Here is a 17,877-nt window from a genome sequence, read left to right as displayed (position 1 = left end):
TGTCTCTCATCTTCCTCTTGAAAATATCCCACAGATTCTCTATGGGGTTTACGTCAGGAGAGTTTGCAGGCCAATCAAGCACAGTGATCCCACTGTGGCTTCCCCTGTGTCTCCTCCATCCTCCTCCTTGGCCAATAGCATGTCTTCTCCTTTCGGCCAATCGGGAAACGGGTCTCAGGACCCACTTCCTGATTGGCCAGGAGGAGAATCTGTGTGACAATAGCGAATATTAATTTGCTATTGTCACACAACTGGGTGGGCTAAGGGTGCAGTGCTCTGCGCCCCGGGCCCACCCTTTTTTGAAGCCAATTAGAGCCTCTGGCGCTAATCACGTGCTTCATAAAAAACACAACCCCATTGAAATCAATGCGTCCGGTGCCCTGCATGTAGATTAGGGGGGGGGGGGGCGGCGCCCCTGCGCCCCCAATGGACGGGCCGCCACTGTAACAATGTATTCATATATAAAATTCCCATGCCTGAAATCATTCTTTAATTTTGATTGGAGTTTTCCTTTAAAATATTCTGTTTGATGGACCGCAGATATGTTTCATTTCTTTGCAGCCATAAATATTAAAGATCCATTAGCGATAATCACGCTGTGTAGTTGCACAGAGTCCATTAGGGGAATATCATTTCCTTACAATCCATGTAGTGAATTTTGCTATTACCTGAATATTGTTTTAAAAAAAAAAAATTATATATATATATATATATATATATATATATATTAATATGTCTTAATGAAAAAAGTGATCTGTGTCTTCTGTAAAGATTTAAAAAAAAAAAAAAGAGTTCTCTGCCTAAACGTTTTTATTAGCGGGCGCATTGTGGAGGGTTGCCGCTGTGTCCGGTATCTCCTCCTCTTCCATTTTCTTAATGACTTTCCCTTTTTATGTCTAATCTCAGATTGGCAGAACTGAAAGCCCTTCTTATTCACATGTATAATGGAGTTGGGGAGGGGGGGGGTGGGGTGGCGAGGGCTGGAGAGTGAAATGATTTGAACCTGTACTGAATCCGTTTCCATAGCAACCAATTATTCAATGGCTAAATTATAACCATTTATTAGAAAGAAAAAAAAAATGTTGTAAAAAAAGCTTCACTTTCCAATTACAGGGATTTCCGGAAGGTGCAACCATTGTGTGTATTTTTTTTTTTCTTTGGGGCATCAATAAAACATTGACTAAATTCTCTGCCAAATAATGAGAGCGTGCTGCAAAAAAACCCGCCACCTGTCAGGGCAGGGAGGACTGGTGGGACTTCCTCTACAGAGGACGCGCTTTTTCTATTGTTGATGTATAAAATGTGTGTACATAATGGGGGAGGGGCTCATTTAGTCGTGCTTTGAAATTTTATATATCATGGACTACCCATTAATGCACCTATGGCGATAAGATGCGTTTTTGACTTTTTTTTTTTTTTTTTTTTAAAGCCTTTGGCCTCTTTCACACTAGCTTTGCTCTCTGATGAGTGATCCGTGTTCAGATCGCTCTTCAGGCTCCATTCACACGTCATGTGCTCACGGTTTTGTGTCAGCAATTTTCCCCATGTCACGCATAGGGCAGCCCATTAACTTGTAATGGGCTGCCCTATGCGTGTTGCCTGCCCAAAACAAACTCCAGCTCCTTTTTGGGCGACGAGCTTCATGTGATTTTTAAAGAAGTTTGACCAACGTAGTGCAGGGACTACTTTGGATTCCCTGCGACTTTAAGTCGTACAAATATAAATCGTACTCATTGGAAACCATGAAGTACGATTTGTCATGCGACTTTACAGTCCTAAGTCCCACAAGTGCGAAAGGGGCCTTAGGCTTTGAGATGTAGGGCTGGAGCTAACTGTAACGCTCCTGCGTTTTACGTATGATGTGGATTTTCAGCTGCAGAAATATTCCACTTCAGTAGTCATGTAGAGAAACGCTGAGACACCAATCCCAACTCCCAATGACTCATCATGTGTGGAGGATCTCAATTCAGCAAGTAAATACACACACTCAATAAGATGTTTCCTAGAGTGACTTATATATATAGTAACACAGTGATGATAGGCTGAAGAGACAGGTTGGGTAGAGATGGTAGATGACAGACACTTGAAAGGAAATGTTCTTGAAAGTAAGATAGTAGCAGATGGGATGCAGATAGGTTTAGCAATCATGTATGGTAGCAGATGACAGAGTAGCAGGTGGACATACAAGAGAGATCAACCCAGTGCAAGAACAGGTGGTAGTAGGCTCAAGAGCTAGCAATCTTAGATAATGCAGATGTAGTAATAGTCCTTAGTATGCAGAGCTAGATAGTGTAAGCTTTAGTATAAAGGTTATAGAGGTTTCCCCTGTGGGGTACTTATCACTAATAGCAATGTAGCAGAGGAGAGGTTCGGCAAGAGCGGATGATCCGGTAGCGGGATACAGGGATCAGCGCAGCGTGGTTCCGACAGCGAGGTATGCTTGCAAGCATGAGAGCTTCAAGACAGGTTAGCATCAAGGCACAAAGCAGTATAGTCGTGAGAAGGGTGAAGGTGAAAACAGCATGCCAGGGTTGATCGGGTGGCGTGACACAGGATCCGAAAACAGAGGTTCAGGTAGCGAGATACAGGAACGTGTAGATTTGACATGCTGAACTCAGAGATCACAGCAGGATAGTCGTGAGAAGGGTGAAGGTGAAAACAGCATGCCAGGGTTGATCGGGTGGCGAGACACAGGATCCGAAAACAGAGGTTCAGGTAGCGAGATACAGGAACGTGTAGATTTGACATGCCGAACTCAGAGATCAGGACGCTCCAACCATGACGGTTGAACGAACACATGTGAGTGAGAGCCGGCGATCTAAATAGCCATCCAGTCCGGCGCTCAGTGATGACAGCATCAGTCTTAAAGGTGTATGCGCACCTTACCAAAAGAGAATGGTGGGGCGCATACACTTATGAAAGAGTAATTAGGGTACCCAAAGGTACCAGAACATTACAATAACACATTCACAGAGCCTGCTTTCTGAACTATAGAAGTACTGAGAGGAGGAGCTTCAGGAGGCGGAGTCAGTACAGGAATCACGGCTTGAATGCAGCAAGATACCATGGGATATGTAGTCCTTAGAAATGGAGGAGATGCTGCAAAGCATACAGGGAATATTTGCAGTCCCAAGTCACACAAGTGTGGAAGGGGCCTTAAGCTTTGAGATGTAGGGCTGGGTCTAACACATTTCACAGAGACTGCCTTCTGAACTATGGAAGTACTGAGAGGAGGAGCTTCAAGAGGCGGAGTCAGTACAGGAATCACGGCTTGAAGGCAGCAAGGTACCATGAGATATGTAGTCCTTAGAAATGGAGGAGATGCTCCAAAGCATACAGGGATTCTTTGCAGTCCCAAGTCACACAAGAGTGGAAGGGGCCTTAAGATCCATTTACACTTGTGCAACTTGTCATGCCACTTTGGACATCATAGTCGCATGACAAGTCGCAGACCATTCTTTTCAAGGGCACCTGTTGAAATCAGTGCGACTCAAAGTGACAGCGACTTTGAAAAGACACGTACACTACATTGGTGCAACTTTGGTTCAGAAAATGTAAAGTCGGATCAAAGTCGTGCAACTTTAGAGATGGGCTGATATGATTGAAGCCCAAGGACATACGGCACCCAAATGTGCGTTACGTGTTTTGCACCAGTTGCCACTCCATTGGGAATCGTGGATGGAAACCGAGTGGCAATTGGTGCAAAACACGCAACGTGCATTTGGGTGCCGTTTGTCCTTGGGCTCCATTCACATGAGCCCGTCTCAAAAGTCGCATTCCAAAGACCGTTGATATCCGGATCCCTGGCGGTGTTCGTGGGTTCTTGTTACCAACTTCCACATCCATAACGTGAAATGGAGGTCGGCGGTTGTGTGTTTGTTTGATAAATGTCCCCCAGCGAATCCTGACGCAACCAACCACTTTCCAGGAGTCTGCTAAAATGAAGAATCTGATTGGTTGCCATGAGTAACACAGACAGATCTTTTCCCTGACTTGTAAAAATGAGGCTCCTTTAAGAGATGTAAATCTTCTCCCAGCACCTGTGTTACAGCCGCTTAATAGCGGGATGTGTTCTGCATTCCTGCGTGCGCAGAGCGGAGGAGACTGGCATTCCTGTCACAATATTATGATGGCAGAATTCGTATTTATTAATAAAAGTGCGTCGTTAAGAATCTGACACACGTGAAGCCTTCAATCACAGGAACCGATCCGAACCAACGGCACAACAATTACATTTGTTTATATACAGTACGCTTCTGCACACATGCATCACATTCACCCTTTCCAAGTATAACAAATCTTCCTGCCGGGGCCATGTATTGTGTATTATGTATTGTGTTGTATGAATTGGGGAGATGGTGGGGTTTTATAGAACAGCGCTTCATTCACGGCACTCTTTAAAACTGTGATACATCTCGGTGCATCCCAGTCTAAAATAGGGCCCCTCTTTTCATTAGAGCCCCACTGGCACATCAGAAGTCCCCTTCCACATCAGTCTTCAGCCCCCCCCCCTTTTCACATCAGAGTCCCCAGTTCTCCCCTTTCACATCAGTCCCTAGTTCTTCCCTTTTCACATCAGTCCGCAGTTATCCCCCCTTCAAATGAGAGTCCTCAGCACGCCCCCCTTTTCACTTTAGTGTCCCCAGTTCTCCCCCCTTCACATCAGTCCCCAGTTTTTCCCTCTTCCGCATGAGAGTCCTCAGCACAACCCCCCTCCCCTCTTTTTACTTCATTGTCCCCAGTTCTCCTCCCCCCTTTACATCAGCGTCCCCAGTTCTTCCCCCTTTTCCACATGAGTCCTCAGCACCCACCCCCTCACCTTTTTCCAATTTCAAATCAGAGTCCCCAGTTCCCCTCCCCCCCCTTCACATCAGTCCCCAGTTCTCCCCTCTTCCACATGAGAGTCATCAGCAGACCCCCCCCCCTTTTTTTTTTACATCAATGTCCCCAATTCTGCCCCCTTTACACTGGTGTCCTCAGTTCTCCCCTCTTTCACATCAGAGTCCTCAGCCCCCCCCCCCCTTTTTTACATCAAAGTCCACAGTTTTCCCCCCTTCACATTAGTTCCCAGTTCTTCCCCCTTTTCCACATGAGTCCTCAGTAGGGATGCACCGATCCAATATTAGGATCAGATATCGGCGCCTATACTGCCACAATAGCTGGATCGGGGGATCGGTAAAATTAACCGATCCACGGGCCGATCCGGTTTTGCTGAGTCCCGGCTCAGCCATCCCTTACTTGGTGTAGTAGTAGTATGGGATGGGAGCCGCTACTTCCTGTATAGGACCGGCTCACAGGCGGAGTGATATCAGATGCACTCCGCCTGTGAATGGAGGAGCCGTACACATGAAGCAGCGGCTTTGCTCTGTACTACAGCCGCATGCTTTATGTGTGTAGTTCCGGATCGGTACCGGTATCGGTATCGACATATACTCAATGCCAGATATCGGTATCGGGACAAAAAAAGTCGGATCGGTTCACTCCTAGTCCTCAGCACCCTCCCCCCTCCCCTTGAACATGAACATCAGAGAAAAGAATTTTACGGTAAGACAAAAATCCTGTTTTTTTTTTAACATTTTGAGTACTGGTATTACTAAATTTTTTTATATATATGTGCCCCTAAAAAAAGTCCTAGGCTACATACTGTGCATTCATAAAGTATTCAGAACCCCTTCACTTTTTTAAATTTTGTTACGTTGCAGCCTGATACTTCCTTTGTTTTAATTATTATTATACAGGATTTATAAAGCGCCAACAGTTTGCGCAGCGCTTTACAACATGAGGGCAGACAGTACAGTTAGGGCCGGTTCACACTGGTGCAATGCTAGGCATCGCATGTAATTGGCACCGCATTGCTGTGCAGATCACATGCGATGTCTGTGCAATGGGAATTCAGCCATACAAACTGCATGGCTGAATATAAAGACAGTATATTGACAGGCACTGTACCAGGGGACTGGAGGAAAGCTAATGTGATACCAATATTCAAAAAAGGGAGGAGGTATATTCCGGGAAACTATAGACCGGTCAGCCTGACATCAATTGTATGTAAATTATTGGAAGGGTTGATAAGGGACTATATCTAAGAATTTGCTAAGGACAGCAATATCATCAGCAGTAATCAGCAGGGGTTCACAAAAGGAGGTTCTTGCCAAACCAATCTGTTAACATTTTACGGGGAGGTGAGCTGTGAGCTAGATAGTGGGAGACCTGTGGATGTGGTGTATCTGGATTTTGCTAAGTCATTCAACGCAGTTCCCCACAGACACCTAATCTACAAACTAAGGTCTGCAGGCATCGACCTCAAGATTTGTTTTTGGATAGAAATCTGGTTACATGGGCGTGTCCAAAGGGTGGTGATAAATAATGCGTACTCAGACCGGTCTGAAGTGGTAAGTCGGGTCCCCCAGGGCTCAGTCCTGGAACCAATTTTGTTCAATTCATTCATCAATAACATAGAGGACGGAATCAATAGCTCAATCTCAGTTTTCGCGGATGGCACAAAGATATGCAGGGCGATAACTTCACATCAAGCTATAGAAATCTTACAGAATGACCTAAACAAAATAACAGAGTGGGCAACTACATGGCAAATGAGATTTTATGTAGAGAAATGTAAGGTATGACACTTGGGGGCAAAAAACATAAACGCAAATTATGCTCTAGGGGGGGAACCTCTGGGGGAATCCAGGATGGAGAAGGATTTGGGGGTTCTAGTGGAGGATAGACTAAGTAGTAGCATGCAATGTCAAGCTGCAGCTGCCAAAGCCGGCAGAATATTAGCATGCATAAGGAAGGGGATATATTCCAGAGATAAATCTATAATCCTACCACTTAAAACCCTGGTCCAGCCACACCTGGAGTATTCTGTACAGTTCTGGTCGCCAATCCTCAGAAAGGATGTGCAGGAACTGGAAGGAGTCCAAAGAAGGGCAACTAAACGAATACGAGGATTGGAGGACCTTAATTATGGGGAGCGAATACAATTGCTTCATTTATTATCCTTGGAGAGGAGACGCCTGAGAGCGGACATGATAGCGATTTACAAATACCTCAATGGCGATCCCAGCATAGGTAAAAAAATATTTAGTCTCAAGGAGTGCAAGAAGACACGTGGCCACACCATGAGATTAGAGGAGAGGTGGTTTAACCTTAAGCTGCGTAAGGGGTTCCTCACTGTAAGGAATGTGAGAATGTGGAACTCTCTTCCACAATTGGTGGTAGCTGCGGGGAGTATGGCTACATTTCAAAGACTATTGAACATGCATCTCACAGATCACAACATTCAGGGTTATGGGAAATGGTCAGGCCACTGACACACACAAACCTGTACAGGTTGAACTGGATGGACTGATGTCTTTATTCAACCTCAACTACTATATAACTATGTAATTCGCATCACATTCATACCGAACTTGTTCAGGACCCTTGCAATCCAATTCCTGTCCCAATTCACAGTTTGCACTGCATTCTGCGAACCGATCTGGTGGTGTCAATAACTTTGTTTATTGACACCTGCAGAGGTCAGTGTGAACGGCTGGCGATTCAGGTGCGATGCGGGAACCCACACTGGATTCACAGGGTTTCCTACATCACACCAGTGTGATCCGGCCCTTACAATACAATTTAATACAGTAGGAATCAGAAGGCCCTAATCATTAGAGCTTACAATCTAGGAGGGAGGGTCAAGTGATACAAAAGGTGACAAGCTGATAGAGATAATAAAAGTAGTCTTGAGGTGGAGGTGGGATAGACTTCTGAAGAGGAGGGTTTTCAGGGAATGTCTAAAAGCAAACAGAGTAGAAGATATTTGGAAAAATTGGGGTAGGGAGTTCCATAGAATAGGAGAGGCTCTGAAGAAGTCCTGGAGGTGAGTATGGGAGGAGGTGACAAGGAAGCTAGAGAGCAGGAGGTCTTGGGAGGAACCAATAGAACAATTTGGTTGGTATTGTGAGGCTAGGCTAGTGATATAGCTGGGAGCAGAGTTATAGATGGCTTTGTAAGTTATTGTTAGTATTTTGAATTTTATTTCTTGGGTGAGCGGAAGCCAGTGGAGGGATTGGCAGAGAGGGGTGGAGGACACTGAATGGAGGCCAGAGGAGGGATTGGCAGAGAGGGATGGAGGACACCGAATGAAGGCCAGTGGAGGGATTGGCATTGAGGGGTGGAGGACACTGAATTGGAGGCCAGTGGAGGGATTGGCAGAGAGGGATGGAGGACACTGAATGAATGCCAGTGGAGGGATTGGCAGAGAGGGGTGGGGGACACTGAATGGAGGCCGGGGGGGGGGGGGGTTGGCAGAGAGTGGTGGAGGACACTGAATGGAGGCCAGTGGGGGGATTGGGAGAGAGGGGTGGAGGACACCGAATGGAGGCCAGTGGAAGGATTGCCAGAGAGTGATGGGGGACATTGAATGGAGGGATTGGCAGAGAGGGTAGGACAACATTGAATGGAGGGGTAGGCAGAGAAGAATGGAGGACACTGAATGGAGGCCAGTGGAGGGATTGGCAGAGAGGGGTGGAGAACACTGAATTGAGGGATTGGCAGAGAAGGGTGGAGAAAACTGAATGGAGGCCAGTGTGGAGGGATTAGCAAAGAGGGGGGAGGACACTGAATGGAGGCCAGTGGAGGGAAACGCCCAACAAGACCAATCCCATTCCTTTTAATGGCCCCTGTTCACATCCGAGCGTTCTGTCGCCTTAAGCAAAACACCGGTCGCTCAAAAAAGTATATAAGATTCTTTTTTGGCAGATTTTATATTTTCCATTGGTCATTTGTCAACCTAAAAGTGCCTACGCAAAAACACTGCAAAAACGCCTGTAAAAATAGCAACGCCTAGATATGAACTTAGCTTCAGACGCAATCAAAAATGCTGATTAACTCTAAACAACGAGAAAACGCGTTCCACCAACCTTAGACCAACTGTGACATTTGTGACAAGTTACAGCTTCGTGAAGTCGGAGAGCAGCCGCCATAAACATTTTATGACGATAGCCGCGCCTGTAAAAATGGAATCACTATATTGCGCGGAGCGCTGACACTTTCATTGTAGGCTCGGCTTTGAAGAAGTGGATGGATTTTCTCTCCAGCAGACTGTTTTTCTGATTAGATAACTTGCTTCGTAGCTGTAATTCTTGCTCCTGACCTTGTGCAGACACTCGTGTCTCTCTGTGTCGAATAAAGATTATTTGCTGATGGACTTTTAAAGCTTTTCCTGGGAAGAATAGAGTAGAGAGGCGGACTGTTATTAAATGGACACATGACCCTAAACCTCCATATCTTTAGATTAAAAAGCAGGTCTGGCAACAAGTAAAAGCAATCAGGGAACTACTTATGTTATCCAGAAAGTCCTGCAGCTGATAAAAGGGTCATCTGCCCAAAAGTGTTTTGTTTCAGTTATTGGTGAAGATGAAACAGCCAGAGATTACTTACTGTATATCGAACGAGGCAAGTGGTGCCGAATCCCAACAGAAATTTGGTTAGCATAGTGCGGAGTAGAGTCCATAATGTGGAGTAAACTTGATCTGGTTACCAATTAGAGGTGCCTTGATGGGTATTCCAGAAGAAGAAGTATTGATAGTCCCACATTAATGGTTTAGGACAGGGATTTACGGCATTTCTAAAAAAAAAGGACCCTTTTACTGTCCTTCAGACTTTAGGAATGGCCAGTGGGAGCAGAAAATGCTCTGGGGTCAGTGGGAGGATTAGTTCCTCATTATTGGTGTCAGTGGGAGGAATAGTGCCTCATCATTGGTGTCAGTGTAAGGAATAGTGCCCCATCATTGGTGTCAGCGGAAGGAATAGTTCCTGATCGTTGGTGTCAGTGATAGTAATAGTGTCCAATCATTAGTGTCAATGGGAGGAATGGTGCCCCATCATTTGTGTCATCGGGAGAAATAGTGCCCCTTCATTGGTGTCCGCGGAAGTGACGGCGGGCCTGGTGCATTGCATTGTGGGACCGAAGAGGACACGGAAGAGGACGCAGAAGAGGACGCGCTGGCTTCAGCTGCCCACGCCTGAGATGGCAGCGCTGGAGAAAAAATTTTCAAGGTAAGTATTTCTTCTAAAATGTAAGTGCGACCTGGGGCAGTTAAGAGGCTATCCATTGTGGAATGCACTAACCCTGACTGTCCCGGGGGTAGTTTTATAAAAAAAATCATGTCCAAGGCCGGAACTCCGCTTTAATGCGCATGCGCCATGCGTTCCAACATGGATGCTATGGTGTCAGTGGGGGGGGGGATAATGCCCCATCGTTGGTATCAGTGGGAGGAATAGTGCCCCATTGTTGATGTCAGTGGGAGGAATAGTGCCCCATCATTGGTATCAGTGGGAGGAATAGTGCCCCATCATTGGTATCAGTGGGAGGAATAGTGTCCCATCATTGGTATCAGTGGGAGGAATAGTGCCTCATCATTGGTGTCAGTGGGAGGAATAGTGTCCCATCATTGGTATCAGTGGGAGGAATAGTGTCCCATCATTGGTATCAGTGGGAGGAATAGTGTCCCATCATTGGTGTCAGTGGGAGGAATAGTGCCCCATCATTGGTGTCAGTGGGAGGAATAGTGCCCCATCATTGGTGTCAGTGGGAGGAATGGTGCCCCATCATTGGTGTCAGTGGGAGGAATAGTGTCCCATCATTGGTATCAGTGGGAGGAATAGTGTCCCATCATTGGTGTCATTGGGCAGAATTGTGTCCCATTGTTAGTATCCGTGGAGGGTAAAGTGCCCCACCATTAGTGTCAGTGGGAGGAATAGTACACCCTTATTGGTGTCAGTGAGAGGAACAGTCCCCCATGGGCTTGCCTTTAGGCAAGCAAAAGGCCACAGTTTGGGGACCATTGGTTTAGGAGTCCAAAAAATAATTATAACAAACCACTGTGTTTTAGGGGTCATGGAGTATCCCCTTCATCAGGGCTATAGAAATGCATACAATATATAAATAACTACATAGAAGTACTCATAAAGAGGTATATATACAATATTTAAAATGAATAGGTAAACTGATAACAAATGAGATGATGGACTGGTAAATTTAAAAATATCCATGAAAGTTTACTTTGTAACAATGTTGATATGATTTTTTTGTAAAACTGTTAAAAATGCTCCATAGTCACAGCATACGCTTTAATTTATATAACATCAGCATTGTAATAATATTACAAACAATAGTTATCTCAGAGAATCCAATGTAAGCTTATTTGAAAAATCTCCTTTCATGTTTTGAGCGCTGCCGGTCATCTTTTTTTCACAACTTCCTGGATTCCCTGTATGCTTTGCAGTTTGCAGTATCTCCTCCATTTCTAAGGACTACATATCCCATGGTACCTTGCTGCCTTCAAGCTGTAATTTCTGTACTGACTCCGCCTCCTCAAGCTTCTCCTCTCAGCACTTCTATAGTTCAGAAGGCAGTCTCTGTGAAATGTGTTAGCACTTGTGTGACTTGGGACTGCAAAGATTCCCTGTATGCTTTGCAGCATCTCCTCCATTTCTAAGGACTACATATCCCATGGAATCTTGCTGCCTTCAAGCCGTAATTTCTGTACTGACTCCGCCTCCTGAAGCTCCTCCTCTCAGTACTTCCATAGTTCAGAAGGCAGTCTCTGTGAAATGTGTTAGCACTTGTGTGACTTGGGACTGCAAAGATTCCCTGTATGCTTTGCAGCATCTCCTCCATTTCTAAGGACTACATATCCCATGGTATCTTGCTGCCTTCAAGTCATGATTCCTGTACTGACTCCGCCTCTTGAAGCTCCTCCTCTCAGCACTTCTATAGTTCAGAAGGCAGTCTCTGTGAAATGTGTTAGCCCCAGCCCTACATCTCAAAGCCTAAGGCCTCTTTCACACTTGTTGGACTTGGGACTGTAAAGTCGCATAACAAGTCGTACCCCATGACTTCCAATGAGTACCGTTCATATCTGTGCGACTTCAAAGTAGTACCTGCACTACTTTGGCCCAACTTTGATGCAACTTGAGGTCCTTAAGATTACACAGGCATTTCTTCAAGTTGCGTCAAAGTTGCGTGACTTTCAGGTCGCACAAGTGTGAAAGGGGCCTTAATCATACTTAATAAACTCCTCCTTGCCATTTTTTTTCTCCCCCCTGATTGGACAGTTTACGGTTGAGACAACCCATGTCACTCTTGTTGTCTGTGTTGCAGGGCAGTGATGAGGACATGTCGGACAATGAGGATGATATGTTGCTGGAAAAGTCGGATAGCGAAGGAAGTGACTACGCTCCCAACAAGAAAAAGAAGAAGAAGCTTAAGGAAAAGAAAGAGAAAAAAGCTAAGCGCAAAAAGAAAGACGGTGAAGACGAGGATAATGAGGAAGGATTTATAAAGGTAATGAGGTTACATGGAATCACATAACATGCAGTCACTGGATTGGGGTTCCCCCCTCAAGGCTATTTTATTGTTTATTTTATTTTTATTTATTTTTTTATGTTTTGATGTTTTTTTTTTATGTTTATGTTTTTATTTCTTTTTTTCTGTTTTCTATTTTATTTTTTATTCTTTATTTTATTTTTTTTCCATCTATTCATTGAAATTAATGGGGTTCCGCTACTTCAGAGTCCTGAATTAGGTGTCTTAGGCTGCATTCACATGTCAGCGTATGATCGCGGGCAGAACCGCCGCGGTTCCGCCCGCGATTCGGAGATTTATTGCAAATCGCGGGACGCCTAGCGTTGCCCGTTGATTTGCAATAGCCCCCCAAACGCCGAGCGATGTTGACGCGATTTACGCCCGCCAAATCGCGGCAACATCGCGCAAACAAAATCGCAGGGCGCAATACGCTCCAAAGAAGCTCTTGTACTTTTTTGGAGCGTATTGCGTCCCGCGATTTTGTTTGCGCGATGTTGCCGCGATTCGGCGGGCGTAAATCGCTGCAACATCGCTCGGCGTTTGGGGGGCTATTGCAAATCAACGGGCAACGCTAGGCGTCCCGCGATTTGCAATAAATCTCCGAATCGCGGGCGGTTCTGCCCGCGATCATACGCTGACATGTGAATGCAGCCTAAAGCACAAGAGTTTACTTTACAGATAAGCAGAGATTGTTTCTATATTTTAAAGTTTAGTTTACACACGCACCGATTGTTGGCCGACCGATCGGCCGTCTTTTGTCCAGTGTTGTTGTGTTGATTGAAATGTGCTCTAGACTGCACACAAATTTTGTCGGCCAACAACAAACAACTGCAGAGGTGATGTCATGTTCTGGTTTACTTTCCGTGTGTTTTTTCTTCACTGAGCATGCCCAGTCTTGATCATGACATTTTTGTCGGCCAAAATCTGTACTGACTGAAGAACAATCGGCCGTTCTGTTGTCGGCCAACAAAAATTTTATAGCATGCACACCAGATTTTGTTTGGTCGAAAAGTCGCAGTCGGTTGTCGGAAGCATCATACTAACAAGCCGACAATCAGCCGATCGGACGTTGGCCGAAAATGTACGGGCAACAATCGGTGCGTGTGTACGAGGCTTTAGGCTAGGTTTGGGTATGCATTTAAACCCATGGCTCCTGTGAACAGTGATCAGCGTTCAGATTGCTTTTTAGAGGCGATTGCCAGGTGATGAGGAGGTATTTTGACACCTCCTGACCACCTGTTTTTTGCTGAAGAAACGCGCTACCGCTGCATGCATTGGACGGTTGCAGGGCGTTTGCGGCACTTCTTTTTTTCGCTAGAATTTGTCGTGTTATGTAGGCTTTCTGCCTAACAATTGCCACATTTTGGAAAGTTTTTGCCGCAGGCATGAAGCATCATGACCGCAGCTTGTGAGTACCCCGGCTGCAGCTTAACCGGTTGCCGACTGCACACAGTATATTTACTGCGGCAGTCAGCCCCGGCCAAGCAGAGTGACGTAGATCTACGCCGCTCGCCTGTCACTGGGTTTTGATCCAATAGCGGGCGAGCGCGTGCCCGCCTCGGCTCGTTCACGGAGGAGTGCGGGCGTGGGACACTACGATCGTCGGTAGAGTGGGAGAAAGGCAGGCGGCTTATGTAAACAAGCCGCCTGTCATTCTCCCCTGTGTAAAAATGGAGATCAGACGGTTCTACTGTGTAGAACCATTGATCTCTGTTTTTACAGTAGTAGCCATGTCCCACTACAGTTAGAATCACGCCCCTAGGACACACTTAACCCCTCCCTGTCCAATACAGTTAACCCCTTCCATGCCAGTGTCATTTTTACAGTAACAGTGCATATGTATAGCACTAATTACTGCAGTAATGTCAATGGTACCCCCAAAAGTGTCAAAAATGTCAGTCAAGGGTCCGATCTGTCCGCCGCAATGTCGCAGTACTGCAAAAAAAATCGCAGATCGCCGCCATTGTTCGTTAAAAAAAAAAACACCAAAAATGACAAAAATCTTTCCCTTAGTTAGTAAACACTATAACTTTTGCGCAAACCAATCAAAATACGCTTTTTGTGATTTTTTTTACCAAACATATGTAGCATAAAACAAATTGGCCGAAAATGTTAAAAAATTTTGATTTTTACATTTTTTTGGGGGGGAATTTCATATAAAAAAATGTGAAAAATATTGTTATTTTTGCAAAATTTACGCTCTTTTTTTGTTTATAGCGCATGATCAAAAAATCGCACAGGTGATCAAATACCACCAAAAGAAAGCTCTGTTTGGGAAAAAAAGGACGTCAAATTCGTTTAGGTACAGCGTCTTACGACCGCGCAATTGTCCGTTAAAGTCCCTCTTCGCTGCTTCTTTCCCCTCCCTCATATTGAGTGCCCCCACAGCAAGCAGCTTGCTATGGGGGCACCCAAGCCGAGCTGCAGCTTCATGTGTCCATTCAGACACGGAGCTGCCGTTCGGCTGAACCCCCTTGTTTACACAAGCGGGCGGATCTCCACACTTGATCCCCGACGATCGGGGAAGAGTGGCGGTAACCACCGCCGCTCCTCCCCTGGCCCGACTCCCGCTGTGACTGAATACAGCGGGAGCGCGCCGCCGAGAGGGGGGAATGTCTGGTGACGTAGGTCTACATCGCCAGATGATAACGAGCCACTGTGCCGCAGTAGAGGCACAGTGAGTAGTGCTAAAGTGGTTAAGTGGTACAATACCTTCTCTAGCTGGGAATTGTTTTTCAGAAGGCCGTATTAAAAAACGTGAAACTTTGATACTTGACCTGAACACCCCACATTTGAACTTCTAGTCATATAGAGAGATCCATAGCTACATCACAGACTGCTCAAGGAAACATAACTTTACGAGACCCCTTACTAACCTGGAGTCAGTCTGCCTTCAGAGGAAAGAACCACTTCAGTCTCATACTCTTGGCTACAAAAAGCCGTAAACTCTACCTCGGACAAGTTCAAGGCGAGTTGGTCAAGGGATCTAAACTTAGACATTTCTGATAAACATTGGAAAAAGGCATGCCTTCTAGCCCACAAATGCTCCTTGATTACGAAAACGCAAGAGACAGTGGTACGCAACACCCGCTAAGATAAACAAATGGTCCCTGAGCACCCCAGACACATGCTGGCGATGCTAGGCTAAAGGGCCATACACACTATAAGATTTTCTGAAGACTTTTTCCTTCAGATTTACCTTTTCTATGTAGTACAAGGGCCTGCCAGATTGCATACAAATTGAAAGTGTTTAGGTTTGACCTCATTTTATATGGTTTTGGTAAGTCTAAAGGAAAAAGTCTTCAGAAAATCTTATATGTCTTATATCTTATATCTTATGTGTATGGCCCATAACAAAGGCATACTCCTCCATTTCTGGTGGCAATGTCCTGCTCTGTCCTCATACTGGGCCAAGGTTAGAGACACCATATACCAGCCTTTCTCAACCTCTTGAACACAGAGGAACCCTTGAAATAAATTTCTGGTCTCGGGGAGCCCCTGCTAAAAATTAGAAATCTACAATTCATGACACATTAGTGTGACAGTCAGAGGGAAGAATGCTCCTTACTCTTGTCATCATTGGGAAGAATTACCCCTTTACAGAGAGCTAAAAGGAACAATGGTGTCATGGAAACTTATCTGAGAGGCAGAAATTTCCCATTGCTCAAGGAACCTCTAGCAACCTCAGGAGGAACCCTGGTTGATAAACCCTGCCATATACAAAATGACTGAAACAAAACTGAAGTTGGACGCCGCATGCTGCCTGCTCCACATCTCCAACTTCCCAATTACGTGTAGTACTGCCCCCCTTGGGAGCTGCTGAGTGTGGATTCCCCTGGGTTACCCATAGCAACAGTCTGTAAAACTTATCACTTTCAGACTTGGCTCAGACAATGAACAGTCCAGGGGATTTGTTTTTTTTGTGTTTTATTTTAGAACTTGGATAGGAGAAGGGATGAGTGGGATACTCCAACTTGAACTATGCACAATTTCTGAGGACACTAACTGTAATGAGTGCGGCAAGGCCGCTGCTTCACCTTGCCATAGAAGTAAAGTAGAATATAGGCTCCTGACTGAATTTCTCTTCAAGGTCCTGACTTGGCACCCCCTTTCTCACTTCCCGTGCATGCTAGCCCCTGTCCACTGACTCTCCACTGGAGTGGTCCCCTTCCTGGGCAGACCCCTGGCAAGCTTCCCGGTACTCACAGACACTTTTATTCCCAAGGTTGCTTTGCCTTCAGCTCCACTTGTCAGTATCCTGGACCTCCTGGCTCAGCATCACACACTTGGTCCACTAGGCCGACTGCCTGTGACCACCTTCCTTGCTGACAGGAGGAGAGACAAACCGTCACCCTCCTCCTACGACCTGACTTCCCGCCCAGACACCCTGTCACATGTGCCCCTGGCTTTTATGACCTATCCCAGGATGCACCACTCTTGTGCCCTCCCACTGGAACAGCCACAAAAGCCTGTGTGTCACTGGCTGGGTTTCCTCCACTGTCCAACAGGCTCCCCTATTTGATACATTGGGGACATTCCCACAATTGTTTAAGTTTTTAGGGTCATCAGGATTCGATATGACTAACAGGACTGCGTTCTGATGCTTCCATTTAACCTGTCTAGTCATATCGACGCAAACTTCCCTGTTCCAACACCTGACTCATTTTAAGTAAGTGGTTGTAAACCTCAGGCATAATATATGACCAAAGCATATCCCTCTATAGCAGGGATCCTCAAACTACGGCCCTCCTGCTGTTGTGGAACTACAGATCCCATGAGGCATTGTAAAACTCTGACATTCACAGACATGACTAGGCATGATGGGAATTGTAGTTCCTGAACAACTGGAGGGCCATAGTGTGGAGTTGTTCAGGAACTACAATTCCCATCATGCCTAGTCATGTCTGTGAATGTCAGAGTTTTACAATGCCTCATGGGACGTGTAGTTCCACGACAGCTCGGGGGCCGTTGTATGAGGATCCCTGCTCTATAGTGTGTAATTGTCTCAGTGCAGAGCACTAAGTGTTATTTCTGTCTGCTGCCTCCTTCCTCTTTTATTTGCATAAATAACTTGTGACTAGTTTTTCTGACACTAAGAAATAAAAAGTGACATGGGAGGCAGCTCCGGCCCACCGCCTGTGATTGGCAGCCTCAGCCAATGGTGAAATACTCCCAAAGGGAAATCATGTCTAAAGGGATGCAGACCCTGACACTCTCCACATTACAGCCCTGTAGGTGCAGAAGCTGATTTATAATTATAAAGTCACTCCCATTAACCGTTTGCCGACCGCCGCACTACGATATACGTCGGCAGTCAGCCCCAGCCAGGCAAAGTGATGTATATATACGTCACTAGCCTGTCACTTGCTAGGGAGCCAATAGCGGGTGAGCGCGCTCCCGCGGAGGCGCGCTCCCGCCCCGGCTTGTTCCCCAGCAAGTCCGTGCGTGTGACCGGCGGACCCGATGTCCTCCGGTCACTTTCCGATTGTCGGTGCAGAGGGAGAAAGGCAGGCGGC

General features: G+C 45.9%; 1 protein-coding gene across 9 annotated transcripts in view; it reads left to right on the top strand.

Annotated features, from left to right (window-relative positions):
- The window catches only part of CHD5 (chromodomain helicase DNA binding protein 5), a 409,378-nt gene that overhangs the window by 144,217 nt on the left and 247,284 nt on the right, over nucleotides 1–17,877 (top strand). For all 9 annotated transcript variants that reach the window (XM_082273263.1, XM_082273262.1, XM_082273261.1 and 6 more), the window contains exon 3: nucleotides 12,158–12,340. In XM_082273263.1, the coding sequence (XP_082129389.1) occupies nucleotides 12,158–12,340 (183 nt within the window). The remainder of the gene's footprint in view (nucleotides 1–12,157; nucleotides 12,341–17,877) is intronic.

The sequence above is a fragment of the Pelophylax lessonae genome (genome assembly GCF_965119305.1).
Source record: "Pelophylax lessonae genome assembly, chromosome: 12".
NCBI lineage: Eukaryota > Metazoa > Chordata > Amphibia > Anura > Ranidae > Pelophylax > Pelophylax lessonae.
The sequence above is the reverse complement of the archived record's forward strand: the minus strand, read 5'-3'. Positions and strand labels throughout refer to the sequence as shown.